Genomic DNA, 21389 nt, shown 5'->3' on the forward strand with positions numbered 1-21389 from the left:
TCTAATGAATTTGGTCTTTAACTGTAACAACAGGAAGTCATTGAAGGTATTCATTTTCCAAAGGAAGGGAATGACAGATTTGTGTTTCTAAAAGCCATCCTCTTGCTTTGTCACTCTGTCCCCAAGTCCTCATTGCCATCAGGGCCTACCCTGCTGGAGCCTCCACTGCTGTGCTCTCCAGGACAGTAGCCACTAGCGACATGTGGCAGTTGAGCACTAGAAATGTGGAGCATACAAACTGGTGCATGCTGTACGCAAAAGACAGATAGCATGTTTCGAAGATTTACATTAAAGAAGCAATGTAAAATGTCACATCAAGAATTTTTATATGGATTCCATAGTAAAATAATGACATTTTGTATATACTGTTCTAAACAGGTATCTGTTACTAAATTGTAAATATGTATCTTATTAAAACGAATTTTACCCGTTTCTTTTTATTTTTTAATGTGGCTTCAATGGAATTTAAAATTACATAGGCATTACGTTTCCATTAGGTTTCATTTTCATGGACCAGTGCTGCCGTCCCCCTTTACCTCATGCCACCAATGACGGGGCTATAAAGGTCTCAGACCCCACGATCTAACAAGTGGGAGAGGGAAGGTGCAGTGAAGAGATCTCCAGACCTTTACTGGTGGTTGGGAGTCAGGATTATGTGGGCCGTTTTTAATACATCTTCCATGAAAAATATTTTAATGCAAGGTAATGAATACCTTTTCAGAGCCCAATGCTTCTCTCTTCACCAAACAGTATATATCTCTGGGTGCTAAGGATGCAGTGATGAGTAGAACACAGGACCTGTACCTAAAGTGGGATCTAGGGGAGAGAAAGGCTTGTCAAATAATGTTAGCAAGATAAAAACAGGCGATGTGAGGATGGCACATGGCGACAATGATCACAGTGCTACTACCAAATAGCTTTTATTGAACATTAACAAAGTGCCAGCTACCTGGCATTTCACTCTCATGATGCCTTTGGGGAAGAGTCCTGGGAAAGAACCTTGGGGAATTGGCAGCATTTCAGGGGAGCAAAGAGAAAGAATGGCATCAGTGGAGGAGCAGTGGCCAGAGACCTAGATCAGAACTAGGAGATGTTATGTGTTGGATGTCAAGCCAGATTGGTTTCTGAACGTGGGAGGTGATGACAGGTCCAGCGTGGTGTACACCAAAAGTAGTTGAAGTATAGGTTTTGACAAGGCAAAATCGTCACTCTCTTGCAAAGTAAGCACCCGTCGAAGATTTTATTCAATTCATTATTTTATGAGGTAACTTGAAAGGTGTTCTACCTAGTCCAGTTTGACTTGGAGAGATTTAAATTCTTTCTCCAACAAACTTCATTTTACAACTAACTAGAGGTCATCTGCTCTGTATTGCATGGGGCAGGAAACACTTGCGTTGCTATTTGTTTCTACAGTACCTACCCTTATGGAGCCCTAAAATAGCATAGTCGATAGCCAGTGAATGAGAAGAACACACCCTGTAGAATCTGAGCCTCTTTCCCCACCACCCTCAAGCTCTGGAAGACGACACCTGCATTTGACTGCTAAGACCGACACCCACTAATCTTTTTTGCCCATTTCTAAGTTTTGGACATTGTTGTATAACAAAATGTTCTAATTTGGCAAATAAAAGGTCGTTGTTGATCTTGGGATAGCAATTTCAATGGACTAGAAGTGAAACTGCAGTAGGTTACATGAATGGATGGTGAAGACATCTGTGGACTCTGAGAGTAGACCTAGAGCTTGAGGGCAGTGCTAGGAAAAGGGAAAGGCTTTGTTTTTTGTTGTGTCTTTGTGGGGTTTTTTTAAAGGAAAGGAATTTGGCCTAAAGGAAGCTTTAAGCTAAACTGTGGGAAGGGTGGGTGTCTATTATATGAAAACTAGGCTAAGGTATATTGGGAGAAATGGAATCCAGTGGACAAGTGAGTGGCTGAGTCTCAGAAAGGAGAGGAAAAAAGGGAAAGGAAATGAAAAGATGGGGAAGTAGTAAGGGTGGGTTAAAGAGCCAGTTTCTGACTAACTAAACATCTTACACATGGAACCCACTAAACATCTTACACATGGAGGATATTTTCTCCCACAGATGGGAAGGATCTTGGGGTGGGGGTAGTGTATACAATTTTAACGAAGGCATCCAGAAGGCATCCAGTCTTCAAATACTGGAACTAAAACTCAGTGCTGCCTGGAATTTCTCTGTTGGGGTCCTTCTTGTTTTCTGCCTGTTCTTTATGTTCACCTCGTTTTCTCCTGCTAAGAGGGGCTTCCTCTAGGAGGCCAGGAAAGATGGCAGTCAGTAGCTCTGGGAGTAGCTTGTCTTCCCAAGTACGTTCTGCCAGTGCGCACTGTAATTCCAAGGAGAGATTCTGCTGGGCCCTGGGTCATACATCTCCCTTTGGCACAAGGACTCAGTGCTGGGACTGGCCTGCATTTGCCATGTGCGTGTGTGCACTGTTTGACAGACAGACCTGAGCCGCATGGTGTGGGGAGAAGGGATGAAGGTGGCAGGGGGCAAAATAGAAATATGATCGCAGTCCAACATACTGGGCTTAGAAACACCGTGGATTAGCAAAGTTTTATAGGTTGGAGAGTGGGTGGCTGAGGGAATTCATAGTACATCCTAACTTTAACCAGCTTTGGGGAGAGTATGGGTGGGGGGAAATATTTCCTCAGAACTTTTAAACAGAGTTGGACATTTTCTATTGAATGATGCATCGTGAACTACCTAGAATATTCCTTATTGATATTTTAGGGTCTTCTTGCTACTTCCCACTTTGTGGGTATTTTGATATTTTTCTTTTCTATAATTAGAATAATGAATAATTTGTCGGATTGAATTTTTTGTGTTATTGGAAAATGGTAGTTTTCCTTTTTATTCTTTTCCTTTTTAATTCCATGTTTTTATTTTTGACAGTATTGATTGATTCCTTGAAAGCCACAGGGAATAATATTCATGATTTTTTCTGCCTCCCCTTCTCACAGGTTCTGTGAATTATGTTACTTCTGTATTTTTAACATTGTAATTTGACAGTCTGTTCTTTTGACATAATTCCCGTAGTTGGAAGTTCTCTCTTTAAGTGAATTTATTGTTTACAGCCAATCCTTTTACCAGAGCATCTCTATTCTTATTTATTGTGATTCCTCCTTTTATTTATTTATTTTTTTGTGTATCTGTCACCTTAGTTATTTCCAGAAGTTGGTGTTCTTATTGAACAATGACTTAATTAAGTATAGAATTCCAGGTTAATGAGCATTTTTGTTCAGCATGATGAAGATATTTATCCACTATATTTTGTCATCTATCATTATGCAAATTCCTTAAAAAAAAAAAAAACCAGAAACCTTTACTATTAGTTACCATTTACAGTGCTACTCATTTACTGATTATTTTTCTCCCAATCGTGGTGAATAATTTTTTTCTCTTTGTGCTTACTCAGTCCCTGTTGTGACCAAAACACAGATGTTTTAGAGACAGCTGGCTGAGTGAGAGAGGCAGCTGTTAGCATTCTCTGGACCTAGGACAGAAGGAAATCAATGGAACGCATGACCATGACCTCATTTTGACTTTTTGCTAACCAGTGTAACTCACTTGTTAAATTTGTTTTTTCAGAGGATTTCCCCATATAAGCTGCACGTTGTACTTGTTGACACTTAGCTTAATATGATGTGTCAAATATTATTTTGATGAATTATCTAGTCTGTCTTAGTCTCAGGTTCCTCTCAATTTGCATGTGTTGCTGTTAGTTTTGTTGTTATTATTATAAATATTATCATTTTTGCTCCCTGATTTCTTCTGTCCTGTCGTGGGTCAAGGGGAAAATTAAGGAGAAAAGTGAAAATTGAGTCTTTTACCTTTGTTCCTGGTTATAAGCCCTTATAAAGTTTTATTGGGAAGATAAACTTATGGTTTAAATCAATTACTTGTTTAATCTGCATTTTTATCCCAAATCCTCCAAATTCTATGTGCCCATATATTTCCTCCTCTTTCCTGGTCCTCATAGTAATGCTTCTTCTGCTCAGTCTTCGTTCAAATATTTGCCTTTCTTTGTATTTTTCTTTTATTAGCACAGTCAGCACAATTTGAGGATTTTCTTTCTTTTCTTCATCAAATGTGTATTGAGGACTGCTATCATACGAATGCTTGTGTCCTCCCAACCCCATTTCATATATTGAAGCCGTAACCTCTAACATGATGGTATTTGGAAGTGGGGCCTTTGGGAGGTAATTGGGGTTAAATGAGATCATGAGGGTGGGCACCTCGTGATGGGATTAGTGCCCTTATAAGAAGAGACCAGAGAGCTTGCAGAGTTTGCTCTCTACCTGCTCACACGAGGTTTGCTTCTGAGGAATTATGCCTTCCAGAAGTTATACCCTCCCCTGGAATATTGGTTGGACGTAAGACTTGCTTTAACCAGTAGAATGGAGTGGGAGTGACACAGGTTCAGTTCTGGGTATAAGCCTTAAGAAGGCAAAGAAATTTCTTTTGTGCTCTGGGAAGGCAGCCATGTGGACAAGTCCAAATGGGAGAGAACAGAGGGTTTCAATCAGTAGCCCTACCTGAGTTCCCAGCCAGCTGCCTGCACCAGCCATGTGTGCAAGGCTAGGTTGGACTTTGCAATCTTCCCTGAAAGTACTCTAGCTGACACCACTGTGTGAAAAAGAAGAATCGCCCAGTCAACCCACAGAATTGTGAGATAGTCCAAATTATTACATAGTAGTTAGTTTTCAAGATGACTCCCCGTGATACTTGCCTCCCTCCTCTGAGTCGTGTCTACATGTGCAGGCCTTTCACAATGTGCAGGGCTGACATATAAGAACAGTTTGGACAATTAAATTCGCGAACTTGTTGCAATAATATTGCTAACTTTTTTTGATACCAAACGGGTTATGCATTACAAATTTGTACCAACTGGACAGTTAACCAAGTGTACTATTTGGAAGTGCTGAAAAGGCTGCGTGAAAAAGTTAGACGACCTGAACTTTTCACCAACAGTTCATGGCTCTTGCATCACAAGTGCACCAGCTCACACGGCACTGTCTGTGAGGGAGTTTTTAGCCAGTAAACAAATAACTGTATTGGAACACCCTCCCTACTCACATGGTCTGGCCCCCAATGACTTCTTTCTTTACCTGAAGATAAAGGAAATATTGAAAGGAAGATTTTTTTTTTTTTGACATTCTGAACATCAAGGATAATATGATGACAGCTCTGATGGCCATTCCAGAAAAAGATTTCCAAAACTGCTTTGAAGGGTGGACTAGGCGCTGGCATCAGTGTATAGCTACCCAGGGGGAGTACTTCGAAGGTGACCATAGTGATATTCAGCAATGAGGTATGTAGCACTTTTTATAGGATCAGTTTGCGAACTTAATTGTCCAAGCTCGTAAAACCAACAAGATATTACAGAAATCATGGTGTGTGACTTTTGAGGTTAGGTCATTAAAGACCTGTGGCTTCTACCTTGCATACTTTTGCCATAGCGGAAGTCAGCTGCCATGTCATAAGGACACCAAGAAGCACTGTGGGCACGGGCATGGCAAGGAACTGAAGCCTCCTGCCAATAGCCAGCTGGACAGGCATGGAAGTGAAGCAGTTGAAAGTGGATCCTGTAACCTAATCAAGCCTTCATGTGACCGCAGCTGACATTCTGAACCCTCAGCTAAGCCACTTCCAGGTTCCTAACCCCACAGAAACTGAGATAAGAAATATTTATTGTTTGAAGCCACTAAGTTTTGGGATAGTTTGTGTATAATCACAGATGATCACAACAGACATTCCCTCAATTATTATTTTCCTCTGTGGTCCTTTCAATAGCAGCTTCTTCCCTTCATTCTATACTAGATGCAGAAAGTGCTGCCATCACGGAAACAACTTGAAAATAACTATATAAATTATTCATCATTTAACAGCCTAAAGTGGCCACTTGCCTTAATGAACTGTTTCAGTACCCAAACATTGGCCTAAGGAACCGGAAGTCGTATAAATATAAATAGAACAAAACTAGGATAATATTCTCCTTGAAACATATTAAAGCCTAGGAACAAAAATGAGAAGTTTTAGATTTTACTGTCCTCATAAATGAAATGAAAAACATTTTTTAAAACATTGTTTTATTTAAACCAAAGGCTTGGGGATGGGAGAAGAAAACATTGGAAGTGTCTTTTGATTTTTCATCTAAAGGATCTTGTTCCTTCCCAAATTTAGCAAATATTTATTGCATGTATTCAGTCAGGATAGGATTTTGTGCCATGTGTTGCTGAGTGGCGGCAAGACACCACTTTTGGCTGGTAAGAAACTTATATACAAGATGTGATAAAAAATACAGTGAATATTTAAATTTTCAAAAATGTATTACAGTAGAAGACACATTACCATTAATACCCCTCAGAATACTCCCCCTCACTTCAAACAACTTATCCCATCGTTCTTGCCACTTTCTGAAGCAGTTCTGGAAATCCTCTTTTGTGAGTGTCTTTAGTTTCCCTGTCGTGGCTGCCTCGATGTCCTGAATCATTTTGACTTTCGGGAAGAGCCAGAAGTTGCATGGTGCCAAATCTGCTGAATAAGGTGGATGAGGACACACTGTAATGTTTTCATTTGGCAGAAATTACCATATATCAGAAGCAATGTGTGACACATAGTGTTATTGTAATGGGGGATGATTTACAGCACACTTTAAAGCACACCTTGTCTCAACCGTAGCTCACACCCGACTGACTCCACCCAACAAGTTGAAACTTGTCACACACTGTGACCTAAGGTTCAACGCACCACTTCCCGTATTGAAGCTCCCTGCCTTTCTGTTGGATGGCACTCGGTAGCAGTATTCACCTAATTTTTCGATCACACATTGAAAATATTCAATTAGATAATTGAAAAAAGAAGTTAGAAGAGTGGAAAGGTGGAACAGGCTGCAAAGTAGAGGAATCTTGGTTGTAAGTCTCTCGATTTGGAGTGTGATCCTAGAGATAAGAATGAGCTATGGGATTGTTTTTAGCACGAGTGTTTTCTGGGCAAGACACGTTTTAGAAGTATAAGCCTGTGTCCAAGGGTAGGTTGGATTGGGGAGAGCAAGGAATTCAAATCTCAAGATGTTAGCGCAGAAAGGAACATTCAAGATCACCCCGCTCATCCACCTCACTGTATACGAGATGCTGTGAAAAGGGAGCCTTTGGGGTCAAGTGCAGTGGGGGGAACACGGCCTTTGCCACTGGACAGACCTCCGCTCAAATCCAGCCTTTGCTCTTTGATAACCTGAGCAGCCCAGGCGAGTTGCTTCACCAGTCTTAGCACAAGTCTCCCTTTATGATAAGAACATGCAGATGTGTGTTATAAAAGTTAAACACTGTCGAATTAAATGACAAGTATGAGTCTCAGCACCGTTCTTTCTCCTCTTAAGGAGAGAACATAAAACAATGTAGGTCCTGCCGCCCCCGCTCTGTATCCCTAACTTCAAGAGCACCTAGTGTGAGGTAGGGGCTTGGAGCAGGTGTCAGTGGCTCTGCTAACTCACCCTGGGGGCAGGTCTCTGGAGGGAGTTTGGAACAGGTGAAGCCTCAAGCAGTGGCAGAGATTCCAGCTGGGAAAGTTAGACAGGTGAATGAAGCTTTGTGTGTCATCTCTTCTATTAGATTATGGGTACACTCGCTTTTCCCTGAGTGTTTTCTTTTCCACAGCTAACGATATGTGTTTTCTGTTTCTTTAATGTTCTTCCTCTAAATGAACCATTGTTTTGTCTATGAATTTGTAGGATCATTGAACAGAGCAGGCCAGCACCCACACAAAACAAAAATGGCCTGTTCGATGAGTTGAACAAAGCCATTAACTTTGCCCAACTTTCTCCTCTAAAACCTGTAACCGAACGTGGGATTCCCAGACAAGAGTTGGTTCTCAGCCTTGTTTTCATTCCATAGCAATGTGGAATTAAAATTAATTTTAACAAACAAACAACGCATGCGATCTTTTTAATCTAACCAACTTTGAGGGTCTACTGTACATGGTGCTGTGGCAGAAGCTGTGGTACACACTTGGCCATTTTGGTTTTGCTGTGTGCTGTCCAGCTTTGTAGGCTTTCAATTGATCCACAAATCACAAGCCCATGTACATTGTGTTGTGGTTTGGGAAAGATCCAAAAATTCCTATTCGGTGAAGCAATTTTCAAATCGAGGAATCCAGCTACCTATATATGAGAATGGATATATCGTATGCTTTAATGGCCTGTATAAATATAGTGATTGCTTTCACAAATCCTAGGGTTTAGAGCTAAAAGGGATGAAACCAGTTTGGATTTTTTTCACACAATTATCATGTTATCAAATTAATGTTTGATTCAACATTTCGTCGTTACTGCCTATATGCGTATTCCATTATTACATATTTGTAGTAATATACTACAGACTTTTATATTTGACATTTTGTGTATTAAATTTTTTTTTCCTGGAGTAAATTTTCTTTTGCTTTTTAGCTCTATTGAGGTATACTTAGCAAATAAAATTGTAGTGTTTGGATATTTTAAAAATAAGAAAATCGGCCATAAATTGGCCAAGAATGAGAATCTAGGCTTATATGTACATGTGTACACATCTGTTTGTGTTGTCTCATTTGTGTCCTATCTCTTTTGGTGTGCTCCGCTGTCCACCCCCCAACCCCCACCCCGCCATTTGTTTTTACATTCAGCACTTCAGAATAAGAATGAGATCAAACAAGGTTCTTGGACAATATTTTCCAGCTCTGAATATAATTGTACATATATAACAATGTATTTATACACAGTGTGAAAAACAGACTTGGGCCACATTATTGGGAAATAGGCAATGCCCCACAGCCTTATATGCCCCTTGCTTTTCCAGGAGGCCGTCATTGTGCAAACAGCACCACTCACACTTCCCATTATTGCAGTAGTGTTTCATCAGCTGCACGTTCCCTCTCAGCACCTCATTAAATTCCTAAGCGGAGAACATTTTCAGTTGGTTTCTAGTTCTGTTTCTCAATTAAATAAGTTACTCTGTTTTCGATATCCCTAACTATTATTAAAAGAATTTATGTTGAAAACAGTTTGATAGGCTTTTTCTTTGTATGCCAGACATGTTTAAAGGAGGAAGTTCATCATTTTAATCCAGAAACAAATGTATTGTTTAGGACAGACTTTGTTTGGGCTTGTATGCTAACGTGTTAGTAGTGTTACACTTACAATTAATGTCCTCCTTGAGTGTTCAGAAATGACAGCTACTTTCGGTATGTCCAGCTCCATCGATTTCATCTCCTAGGAAATGGAGCGATTGCTAACTGATAGTGAATTATATGACTTGCTACACATAAAACACTTGCAAGAAAACTCTCTGGCACATAGCCAATCCTCAGTTATTATATATGTTCCTTATTCTCCTCTTGGATATGTTCTTTGAGAAGGAAACGGACATGTAAGAGCTTTCAGATGAAGCTAGCCCATGATTAGGCTACCTCTGCACCATTTTGCTGTAGAGTTTTTTTTGTTTATTTTAAAAAAATTTATTAGGCAACAGTGTGTTTTTTCTAGGACCCATCAGCTCTAAGTCAAGTCGTTGTCCACCAATCTAGTTGTGGAGGGCGCAGCTCAGCACCAAGGCCAGTCGCCATTTTCAATCTGGTTGCAAGGGGCGCAGCCCACCATCCCATGCGGGATTTGAACTGGCAACCTTGTTGTTAAGAACATGCGCTCTAACCAACTGAGCTAACTGGCCGCCCCTGCTATAGAGTTTTTGATTCTTTGTTTTAGGTATATGTTCTTAAGTGCCAGTGACTATCAGAATATACTATTGGGATCTTGGTTTGTTTTTGTACTTGTTTTTTTTTTTTTTTTTTTAAATGCAATGTAAATTTAGAAATTTGACTCTGTTTCTGCTGGGCTAGTTTTCTACTTTTCATTCTTTCTAATTCAAAATTTCAAGCGTATATGAAAAGTGGAAAGAATGGTATAATGAATGCACCCTGTACCTATCACTCATCTTCAATAATTATCAAATCTAGTCACTCTTGTTCCTGGATAAGTCCAGAAGGCAAGTTCTTTATCTTGCCTCCTGCAAGGTCTGCATTATTTTTGGAAAACCCCTTGTGGAGAGGTGTTGCTCGTTCCATTGGCAGAGCTGTAAATTGACTAAGATGAATGTTATTTATTAACTTCTGACTTACATGTTTAAACTGCCATTTTATTAACACTACATAATTGTTAGCACTTTTTTCAAAAAAGAAATTTCCTTGAGACGTTGCTTAAAATTGATTTCAAAAGTTGAATGACTAGAAAGAACCATAATTAGCACATTATTTTCAGAATTAGTAACAGACCCATTGGCCTGCACATTAACTGTTTCGGGCTTTTTCCTAACCACATTTGACTTTGTGTTCTTGAAATATCCTTAGTCTTTTGGAATTTAGTCATGTGTAAGTAAGACTTTTGGCATTAATCCTTTATCCCAGGTATCTTGTTTGCAAAAAGGACTAAGAGGGTTCCCCTATTTGCTCTTAATATTAGGGATAGGAAAATTTCTGTAAGACTCTGACAACATGTCTTAAAGAAATATTTTTATGTTTCTATATATATTACTACATTTTGGTTGGCTTTCTTAAATATCATCAGTGTTTTTCTTGCTTTGCATATTTAACAACTTAAATGTCATCTTGTCTGAGATTAATGTATTTCTAATTTGGATAGCCAGAGTGAGAGAGAGAGAAAGTTTTCTAGATTTTTAAAATTTAGAATGAAAGCATTCTGGTGGTAACCAAGTTTTAAAGTATTTTTCTGTAGTGAGCAAAAACCACCTAGGCTATCAACTACAGCCTTCGACTAAGGATCTAAAATTGTTTCTACTTTACCGTTCTCCTGGCTGTTAATATTTGGATTTACTTCAGCTCTCCTTTTTAAGAAAAGTTCATGCACTGATACATTAGCTTTCAAAAATAAAGAGTGTTTCTATGGCCAAAAGAGGAGGCTGCTTTTCAGATTTCTGGACCAGGGGATGGGCCCTCTTAGCCTAAGTGAGAGCCTGACTTTTAATTATTCCTAAGCATAGTTCTCAGTTGTATATTTATTAACATTAGTCTACTGCTTCTTATATAAGATTCTATTATTTGTATAAGTTGCCACATCAAACTTGGAAGAATAATATTGGAAGGCACTGAGACGCTCATTTTTCTCAACAACTCAGAATCTAACTATATTATTTAGCTGATTTAAGAGATACATTAATAATGCCCAGTGGGAGGTTAATATATACCGAACTTCCCTCCAATAAAGGATTCTGAACTCACCCAGAAATATTCATTCAATATTTGTCAGGCACGTCTTGGGCTATCACGGCTTTGGCTGCTGTTGAGAGAACCCAAAAGTGAATCATTGTCCCTGCCTTCAAGGAGTGCATCGTCTGACAGGGCAGGAGGGCACAGAAGTGGCATAGGAGGTAGAAAGTGGTTGTGGGAGGTGGAAAGTGGCCGGTGATCAGATAAGAGTAGTTGGATAGAATGCTTTGATGCAGAGATTGAAGGGATCCAGGAGAGAGTATTAGTAAACCAACACAGGAGCTAAGCCATTTCCTTGGGTTTTGTTCTCAATAAAGCTACCAAAGTAGCTTCTGTTTAAACAGGGAATATTGAAAAGGACATGCCATGCCACCTGGAGCAGTGTGTCAGCCCCTCTGATCCTCTGTCCTGTTGGTCTGTCTCACTCACCTTAGCGTCACTCTCGCTGCCCGTCTTCCTCTTCTCCTCCTTGAACCCAGCTGCTGCTTCCAGGTCCCTAGTTCCCTTTCACCTGCTGGTTTTGATAAGCACCAGCTCTGGCCGTGACTCCCCCTGCCTGCCAGTCAGGTGTTCCCCTCATTTAACTAGAGCGTGTATGTGCCAGTTCAAAACTCTTGAGGAAGAGAATGCTGTTTACAGTTTGCCTTCTTCCAGCTCTAATCAGTTCTACGGATGGAGCTGCAGAGCTCAAGTACTCACTGATGAGTAATGAGTACGCCTTCAGAAGGCTGGGTGCTGGGGGACCCCAGGGAAGGGGTACGGGCTTGGCAGCCTTATGATATAGCCTTAAAGCAAAGATAATGGATGTGGGGTGCCATAAGGAGGTGACAGGGAGCCAAATTATTGTTTCCTGCCCTTTAGGAGAGAGCATTTTCACTGGGAAGATGGTACAGATACCTGAGGCACAGTGTGATAGATACCAGAAGGCATTCCTGAAGTAGCAGAGGGGGATTATCATCGTATTATACTTGGAGTGCAGGAGGTTTGTCCACGTGGGGGCCCCTAAAGGGCTTGGGATGTGCAGTGTGGTGTAAGGGTCTTAGGTGAGAGTGTATTAGAAGCATAGTGTATGTATTTATTCAGTAACTGCTCTATGCAGCTGTCATCCAGGAAGATTTGTAGGAACTGAGGACAGTTTGCTTTTCAAGTTTAACTGACATAGGCCTGGATTTGCTTCTGCTTTAAGTTTTTATTAATATAGCTTATAGTTCTCTAAAGTCTTATTTTAACAGTAAAGAAAATAGTTCCTCATAATTGGGGTTTACAGAGGAAACATTTTAGAAAAGAGGGCCATATAAAAGAGGCGATTTGCTGTATGAGCAAATTATCAGCAGTGCTTCTTGTGTTAGCAATAAATCTATTGCATGTGTTGGAAAATATGCAAATTAAACAGCTGAAGGAATTCAGATCTTTTTATTTCCTATGTTATGATTTGAGATGCAGCAAAGAAAATATAACACATTGAACTGATGCTTGTCATTAATTATGGCGAAAAGTCAGGGACTTAACTAGCCACGAACACTTTTGCATGTCTAGTTCATTTTTACCCTTGCCAAAAACTCTGAGCTATGCTATCGTTTCCACATAAACTGTTTATTTGTCCCTGGTCATATACTGAATCTTCTTAAGGTGTGTAGTACTTGGAATTTTTGTCAGAACCCTTCATTTTTTTTTTTTATTAAATGTTTTCTGAGTCGCAGTTTGCTTGTTCCAATGTGGTCATCACTTTGACTAACTGGGACTTGCTGCGTTCAGAAGAAATGTTGTTACCTTAATTGCTGATGTTCCTCCCCTTTTTCAATAAACCTGACTTTAGGACAGCAAAATGTTATTTTCTTTGGCAGGTGCAAATGAATACGTCCTTGTTTCTGAATAAAAGTAGGTGAATCGGCTTGACGTTACTGCTGCCATTTCATCATAGGGCCGTAGGTAAACTATGCATGGGATTTACAGTTCAAATTTCATAATCTCATCAATCTGCATATTAACAATTGTCGTCAGTGTTCTGGAGAGAGAAGTTGAAACACAGGAAATAACACATATATATGCCCTAGATTTTTGTGGTGAGAACTTAAGTAAATTCTATGTTTGGCTGATCCCCTCCGTGAAGCTGCAGTGACCTTTGGGGGAGAATCCCTGTTGCTAGAAAATTTGCCACAGAATAAATTACTGCTCCGTTGCCCCAAATATTACCATAGGGAACTGAAGATGGTGTGCCGTTGAACCAGTGACCCTTTTTTCCAATTTCTCAATTTGTACCTTGCAAACAGATTTTTGGTTTTGAGTTGAAAAGAAGACAATGTGACTTCACTGCCTGCCACAGGATTTATAGAAAGCATAAAGCTCCTGGGAAAATTCTCAGCAGGGATAGTATTTCTGTGAAGTGGCAGCTGGAACCCCTTTTGAAGAATGCAGTAGCTCACACTTTACTGCACATCAAGCCGTGTCCCTCAGGTCAAGCTCTCTAGTGTCACAGAGTTGATGACTCATGAGTGTTGTACTTTTGCAATATAATAAACAAAGAAAGGTGGTGGGAGAATTCTATTCCTATGCAAAGGACCACTTTACCTTTCATCCTATAGAAAAAAAGCCATGAAGATATTAAATTTTTAGTGGCATTTTCAAGTTGAGCATTATCTGTGACTGAAATGCATGCAGGGTAGTGTTAAGATACTTAACTACAAAATAAAATAAAGAGAAGGCAGCTGTTTCCATTGGAAGCTAAGTTACGGGCATTGTTTTTGAAGAGTAACTTTCTTAAAACCCTTCCCCCCACCCCAGAATTCTGATTTAGATATCTTTTTTTTAATGTTCTCATGGCATATGCTTTCACCACTGAATTTATCCCACGCTACACTGATCATCAGTGCCTTATTTTTATATTTAATTATTTAAAAAAACAGACTTTTTCACTGCGGTTTTAGGTTGACAGCAAAATTAAGAGGAAAGTACAAGAGCTTGCCCATGTATACCTGCCCTCCCCCCCATTATCAGCACCCCCACCAGAGTGGTACGTTTGTTAAAATTGATGAACCTACATTGACACATCATCACCCAAAGTTCACAGTTTACATTAGGGTCTACGCTTGGTGTTGTACATTCTCTGAGTTTGGACACATGTACGTATTCAGTATTGTAGTATCATGTAGAATAATTTCACTGCCCTAAAAAAATCATTTGTGCTCCTTATAGTCATCCCTGCCCCCCCAATCCCTGTCAACCACTGGTGTTTTTCACTGTCTCGAAAGTTTGCCTTTTCCAGAATGTCATGTAGTTGGAATCATACAGTAGGGAGCCTTTTTAGATGGGCTTCTTTCGCTTAGTAATAGTCATTTGCAGGGGAGAGGGAATGCCCCCTTCCGCCCCTCTGGAGTTCTTCTGACTGGGCTACTAATAAATTGACCCCAGGTGGAATAACAGGAGAAAACCCCACGTTTTCTCACGTGTACAAGGGAGAATTAAAAGGATAACTCTGTGAGAGAAGTGGAGCAGGCTGTTTATCCGTCCTTCACAGAAACAAACAATAAATTAGTGGAGATTTGGCATGACAAGAAGCATAGGTTTGGGAGTACATGTTAGTAAGGAATTTAAGTAGAAAGTAGGCTTGGGGCAGTAAATTAATAAAACTCACAAGTGTTTGTTTATATTAGCTTCTCAGCTCTGGATCCTCTCTGGAGACAAGGCTGTCTCTTCCTGAGTCTGCTCCTTAGCTCTCTTACGAGTATAGCAGGGAGGGACTTTTTACATGGAGATTAATCTTCTGCACTTAGGGAGCTAGAGGAGAGTCAGAGAACTTCTCCCACTCCTGCTTGATTCTCAAGCGATTTTAATTCGAAATAATTAATATGCCATTGTGGGATATTTGGGGGCGGCCTGCTTTGGGCCCCAACATATTTAAGGTTCCTCCACATCTTTTCCTGGTTGGATAGGTCATTTCTTTTCAGCTCTAAATTGTCTGAATGTCCCACAGTTTTTATCTGTTCTCATTGCCTTTTTTTTTTTTTTTCCTACTGATTTATCTCAGGTCAGGGACTAAGGTGAGGTGAGTGAGGCACTCAGGAATCAAGATTAGATAATATTTTAATGCTGTCTTTAAAAAAAAGAAACATTAGTGCAAAAAATTCACAGTGAACAACAACAAAAATCAGCATTTTAAATAAAGACAGGATCATGGCAAGCTCTCTGAATGTCACTGACCATCAGCAGCAAACTTCCCCACACTGTGGACACCATCTTCTTGCTCTGAAACCTGGTTCTCTCCCAGAGCCACTGTTGCCTGTGTCCTTCTCAGGTACTAGGTGTCTTTTCTCTCAGTCCTCAGGGCATGGCGCCTAGAGAGGTCCTCCTTCCTCCACATTTTCACATCCAAACCATTCTCCCCCTGCTCCCTGAAACAACCCCCCACACCAGCTGTGGCGTACGCCCCCTTCAGCTACATCACCCCTGTCCTCTGCTTGTCATCTAGCCATCTTTGGTCCTCAGCGACACTCTCCCTTCTCTTTCACGGTGTTAGCTCCTGGCTTTCTGTCATCCAAACAGCTGCTCATTTCATGATTTTTAAGTGCTTTTTCTATCAACCTCCATGATCCTTCTACTATTCCAGTTTCTCAGGTCCATGATTTTCATTCCTTCAGCCATCTTGCCTTCATCATTCTTCATCAGCCGTTCCCTCTGGTGGTCGTATCACACACTTTGCAATGACCAATAACTGTATCTCCTCCTCCAAAGTCTTAATTTTAACTCGGTGACTCTCCAGGTACTACTTTTCATCTCTTCACTTTCTTCGGTACCTTTTTGCCAAAATTCGGTAGCTCACACCAAGACTCATATGACAGCCTTTTTGCTGTGTTTCACTCCTTTCGTGTTCTCACTTCCTTCCTCTTTAGATTTCATGACCCATCGTTATAACCATTCCCTTGCTTATACCCTCCAGCCTCATGCTTCCCTCTCTTCACTGTGCTTCTCTGGCAAACCAGAACCCCTGGTGAAATGCAAGATTTATGCAAGAGAATGCTCATTTTAGATATTTTTATGATTACATTTTCTTTCAAATCTCTACTGGTTATTCATAAATAGAAATGATTTGCTATTTCACAAATACATCTCAGTTGATCCAAATTTCATGTGTCATTCCAAGTGCTCAGCAAACACCATGATTTATTGAGAACGGTAATCAAAGCAAAGGGTTGTGGTTAGTTCTCAAGGGAAGAGATTCATGAATACATTTTCTAATCTAAATGACAGCTCTGATAACCATTTGATAAATTATTCTTATGTAAATTACTTTGAATAAAGAAAAGGATTTTTATCTAGAAAGCTTGTTATGTGTCATATCCTTTGTGTAAAATATTTTCCTAATTATTAAGAGATAGGAGTGGGTTGAATTTCTGTAAAGGTAATAATATCCCCAGGTATATCGACTACAACATCTATTTAGGACATTTCAGATTATCATCTTCACACCAGTCTACTCAGCATTGAAAATTGCCCCATGCTTCGAACAGGTCCCTCTCCCCCTGTTTCTCTTTTATCTCCCCTGGAAAAACAATATTTTAAGCCTGCATGGGCGCAATAAAATAAAGTCACATTGCTTAATGTTTTGAGTGGAATAATGGAGTGCTTGTCACTTACGTCTTTTTCTTTACCCTGAATTTCTTAAGCTATATCAGCCTCAGAACAGGCTTGAGTGTTGGGGATACCTTCAAATAACAGCATTGGTGGTTATCAAGTGCTTGCTCATGCCAGCCGAGCCCCGGACTCAGGTAACGATGTATCCTTTTTGTGTGCTCCCCAGGTCTACCCTGAACTGCAGATCACCAATGTGGTAGAAGCCAATCAACCAGTGACCATCCAGAACTGGTGCAAGAGGGGCCGTAAGCAGTGCAAGACCCACGGCCACATCGTGATTCCCTACCGCTGCTTAGGTGAGCCGGCCAGCCACGGAGCTGGGGTCGATGGCCCTGATATTAATATTTGGGGATGAGAAAGGAGGAGGCTCTGATTAGCTCAAATGCACAGACTCTTCGTTCAGCATATTGCCTCTCTGTGTAGCACTTTGGACTGTTCAGGTAGCCTGTGTTCCGACAGTACAGGAGACGTGTTTTTGAATTTCCTGGCACAGAATGAATTTACCGTGTGTTTTTCAAAATTACAAGTTCTTGGACCGATCCCAGGACGGCTGAATGAAAGCGCCTGGTGGTGGAGCACAGGAATCTTAATTTTACCAATCCCGTAGGTGATTCTCATGTACACTGACTATCTAGATGTGTAGAATTAAGGCCTTATGTGTTTCTTCACATAGACAAGAACAGTAATTTCTTCATGGAAGAAAGAAACAAATGTGAAGCTCCAGCAGTTTGCTAATTCCTGAATCTCTTCCCTACAACTGACTACTCTTCCTTTTTGGCCATAGCTAGGGAATTTTTTTTCCGCTCATACCAAAGTAGAGGAAACAGTTTGATCGCCAAGGTTTAAATGTGTGTTTCTCTCACCGACCACAAATTTTACTTTAACTTTTTATTTTAAAAATCGCGTTGTTTTTTGCGATATTATACTTTTTCCCTGTAGAAACATTGTCAAACTCCATGTTTAATCTCTCTTGGTTATTAGTCTCTTGCTTGTTGATATTTTTATGTAAGCAGACACTGTAGAAATCACCAGTCGCTGATGTGATAGCTGGCCTCTAGATGTTTGCTACGAATTTACTCATTAGTAGAATGGTGGTAAATAAGGACACGGAGATCTATATATGGAGGATGAGGACAAATATTGACGTACATTCCGATGGCTGCTTGTCACGACTACAAGGGATCTTTTAAAAAGTCCCAACAGCACACTTAGAAAGTAAGGAGAACTACGGAAGATTCTGGGGCTCTGTATAATACTCGGTCAAACATGAATGGCATAAGAATGTACCAGTTACTTATGGGTTACTTATGCATGCGTGTAATTGGAGACAATAGAAAACACTGGACATTAGAATGAACATTTCATTTGGTGGAGTTAATACTCACAATGTAATTAAATTGATGAAAAGAGTTGGAAAAGCTAATTCTTAAACATTTGATAATTCAAGTTTCCTTGTTCCTAAATAATTTACAAGGCCTCCCAACCTTTTCTGTCTGACTAGTCAAGAAGTGATTTAATAATATGAAAATAAGTGATGTTTAAATACTAGATACAGAACTCTTACTTCAAGAAAATATAGAGGTCAGTTGTCTCCAGGAATTATATATTTCGAACTAACTTAATTTTACACCAAGAGACCATATAATTCAGCACAAGTTAGGAAGCAGATCACGAAGTAGTTACTTGAGTGGGGCAAGCCTTGCTAATGATTTGTTTCTGTTGGTTCTCACTTATCCAGTCTATGAAATGTTTCACAGACATTCTCTATAGACTCTAAGCTCACTGGGAAGACACGCTAGGTCTTTGGCTAAGCATTATCGCTTATGACCCCTGATGTGACACTCATGACTGGAGTTTTGTTTCAGACGTGACCGCATATCATTTCGCTTAAAACATTCTGCTTCATAATTTTATTCAGAATTATTAGACTTGACTAAAAGATAGAATCCACGTGAAGATTATAATTCACTACCTAGAGCCACTTAGTTGTAGCAAATATCCTTTGACCCCATTTTGATTGTGTCCCCTATACCAGCCCCTCTCCCTGCCCTGACCCCAGACACCTCCCCATCTCTGAAAAACTCTACTCCTGTGGCAAGAGTTCCTCAAAGCTCAAAGGAAGAAAACACTGAAAAGGAACAAGAAATGTGTAAAATGTCTTCAGATCTAAATATGAAATCAGAAAACTTTATGATAATGCTATGATTAACTGTCAAAATATTTAGTTTCTTCATGATAAACTGTTATGCAGCATGGAGGGAAACTTCATCCTAAGTAGTCTCACTTCACAGGGACAAATATTGAGAGTCAGTGAGATTGAAACTCTTCCTGTAACTTACACGGCTTGTTAGTGGTAGAATCGCGACCAGCATCCAGGATCTTTCAATTCTTAACCCAGTGTTCCTTACAGTAGTAACACAAAGTTATATTAGAGCAAATATCCACCTGATTTACAAAATGAAATCACAGAGGAAAGGCTGTGAGTTAGAGGCAATAAAGAGCACTTTTTATAAAACTCAACAACAGATGTTGTGTTTGTAAAGAAGACAACCGTGACCCTGGAATGGGATAAATCTCCATGCAGTAATGTTTTCCACGTTACGGTTGTAATAGGCAACAAACAGTCTGATGTGTTACTTGCTGCTTGAACTGAGAATTACTGTTCAGCATTAGCATAAGGACCCTCTAAACTCTCTGGCTGTACGCAAACATATCCTTTAGACAAAAGAGATTATTTAACAAGTTAATTCTCAGAAGGGCACTACTGAGAACACAAAATAAAATTGTCTTAAACATGAAGCATATCAAAATTCACAAGACAGCATGAAGAGAGAAAAATGCCTGTTATGTGTAGCATGCAACTTTCCTGACCTTTCTGTCAGATGTAGGATCCAGTGTTTCTCTGGGTTATTTTTCTCTAATCCATGCATTTGCCCTGGGGATACTTGCTGTACAATATCTTGGCGTTCCTTGTCTAGATGGAGAAAGTGTATTATATTGCTATTGCCATTTTCTTCCCATGGAGTGGATGATTTCCCTTGAGAGTGAGTTGGCTTTCTCATTTCACCCTTTGCTTTTGATTGTGCCTCTGGACCCAGCCTGTAAGATCTGTCTTAATCATACGAACATTTCATTAATTATTCCATGTGGGATTCAAGCATATCATTGTCATTACTCAAGGATAATATTTTCTTTGCAACGCTTTGAACCCCTTTCCATTTGAATGAATACTCTTTATGGTGTAATAGGTCCAGTATTGAAATGGACACCCTTCTGCACTTATCTCTGTCTGGTATAGGCAAGGTGCATTGTGTAAGATAAATTACTGTTGATTTACGGGGGCAAAGTCGGGTTAATTAATAGATTAATCCAAAAGAATTAGAAGTTAAAGAATTACTGTCTTAAATGTCATTTGATTTTATTTTTGTCAAGACTTTCCAAACATATAAGTAATAATGACCATGAAACTATTCAGATATGGTCAGATGAGAAATTGAAGGTATTCAGTTCATCTTAATTTTTGTTTTTTTTTTAAAGATTTTATTGGGGGAAGGGGAACAGGACTTTATTGGGGAATGGTGTGTACTTCCAGGCCTTTTTTCCAAGGCAAGTTGTTGTCCTTTCAATCTTAGTTGTGGAGGGTGCCATTCAGCTTCAAGTTGTTGTCCTTTCAGTCTTAGTTGTGGAGGGCGCAGCTCAGCTCCAGGTCCAGTTGCCGTTGCTAGTTGCAGGGGGCAGAGCCCACCATCCCTTGCGGGACTCGAGGAGTTGAACTGGCAACCTTGTGGTTGAGAGCCCACTGGCCCATGTGGGAATCAAACCGGCAGCCTTTGAAGTTAGGAGCACGGAGCTCCAACTGCCTGAGCCACTGGACCGGCCCCAGTTCATCTTAATTTTGAATTATATTGTTTTACTGAAATTTTAGGAACAAGCGTACCTTGGTTTTTGGTGGTTGCTTTTGTGTGAATTAGCTACACTATCTTAGTCTTCCTTACTGTGAAAAGGGTGTATTTGGGTATTCTTATAGATACTGTAGCAGAGTAGGTTTTTGGATTGATGCTAAACAGCAATTCTCTTGAGACACTCATACAGCAGAACAGTATTCAAGAATTTTACATAAGACTTCACCTAATTTTAAGAATGGGGGTGGGGATGGGAGAACATTTTTGTTGTAGCCTTTCAGGATCCTGTAAATGCCCTGATGTGCCAGCACAGTAATTCACTGTAATAGTGAATCGGTATCTGTGGCTCCTTCGGTCTTCATTGATCTCTGCACACTGTAGATCCAACCACTTATGAAGTCCTGGCATATGCATATGCCGGGGTTGCACATACAAACCATGGGAATGATGCGTGATGAGCCTGGCTTCTGCACACCTGAGGGATACAACTTCTTGAATGTTCTGTGTTTTTAAAGTTGTCTGTGTCATGCTCTCATAAGGAATGACCAGAAATCCTGGACATTTCTTTATCAGGGACAACTAATCACCAGAT

At 40.1% G+C, this 21389-nt stretch overlaps 1 protein-coding gene across 6 annotated transcripts in view; it reads left to right on the forward strand.

Moving 5' to 3' along the window:
• The window catches only part of APP (amyloid beta precursor protein), a 244591-nt gene that overhangs the window by 56157 nt on the left and 167045 nt on the right, over positions 1–21389 (forward strand). For all 6 annotated transcript variants that reach the window (XM_019729868.2, XM_019729863.2, XM_019729865.2 and 3 more), the window contains exon 3: positions 17062–17191. In XM_019729868.2, coding sequence (XP_019585427.1) covers positions 17062–17191 — 130 coding nt within the window. The remainder of the gene's footprint in view (positions 1–17061; positions 17192–21389) is intronic.

This window comes from Rhinolophus sinicus, linkage group LG01 (assembly GCF_036562045.2).
Source record: "Rhinolophus sinicus isolate RSC01 linkage group LG01, ASM3656204v1, whole genome shotgun sequence".
In the NCBI taxonomy this organism is placed as follows: Eukaryota; Metazoa; Chordata; class Mammalia; order Chiroptera; family Rhinolophidae; genus Rhinolophus; species Rhinolophus sinicus.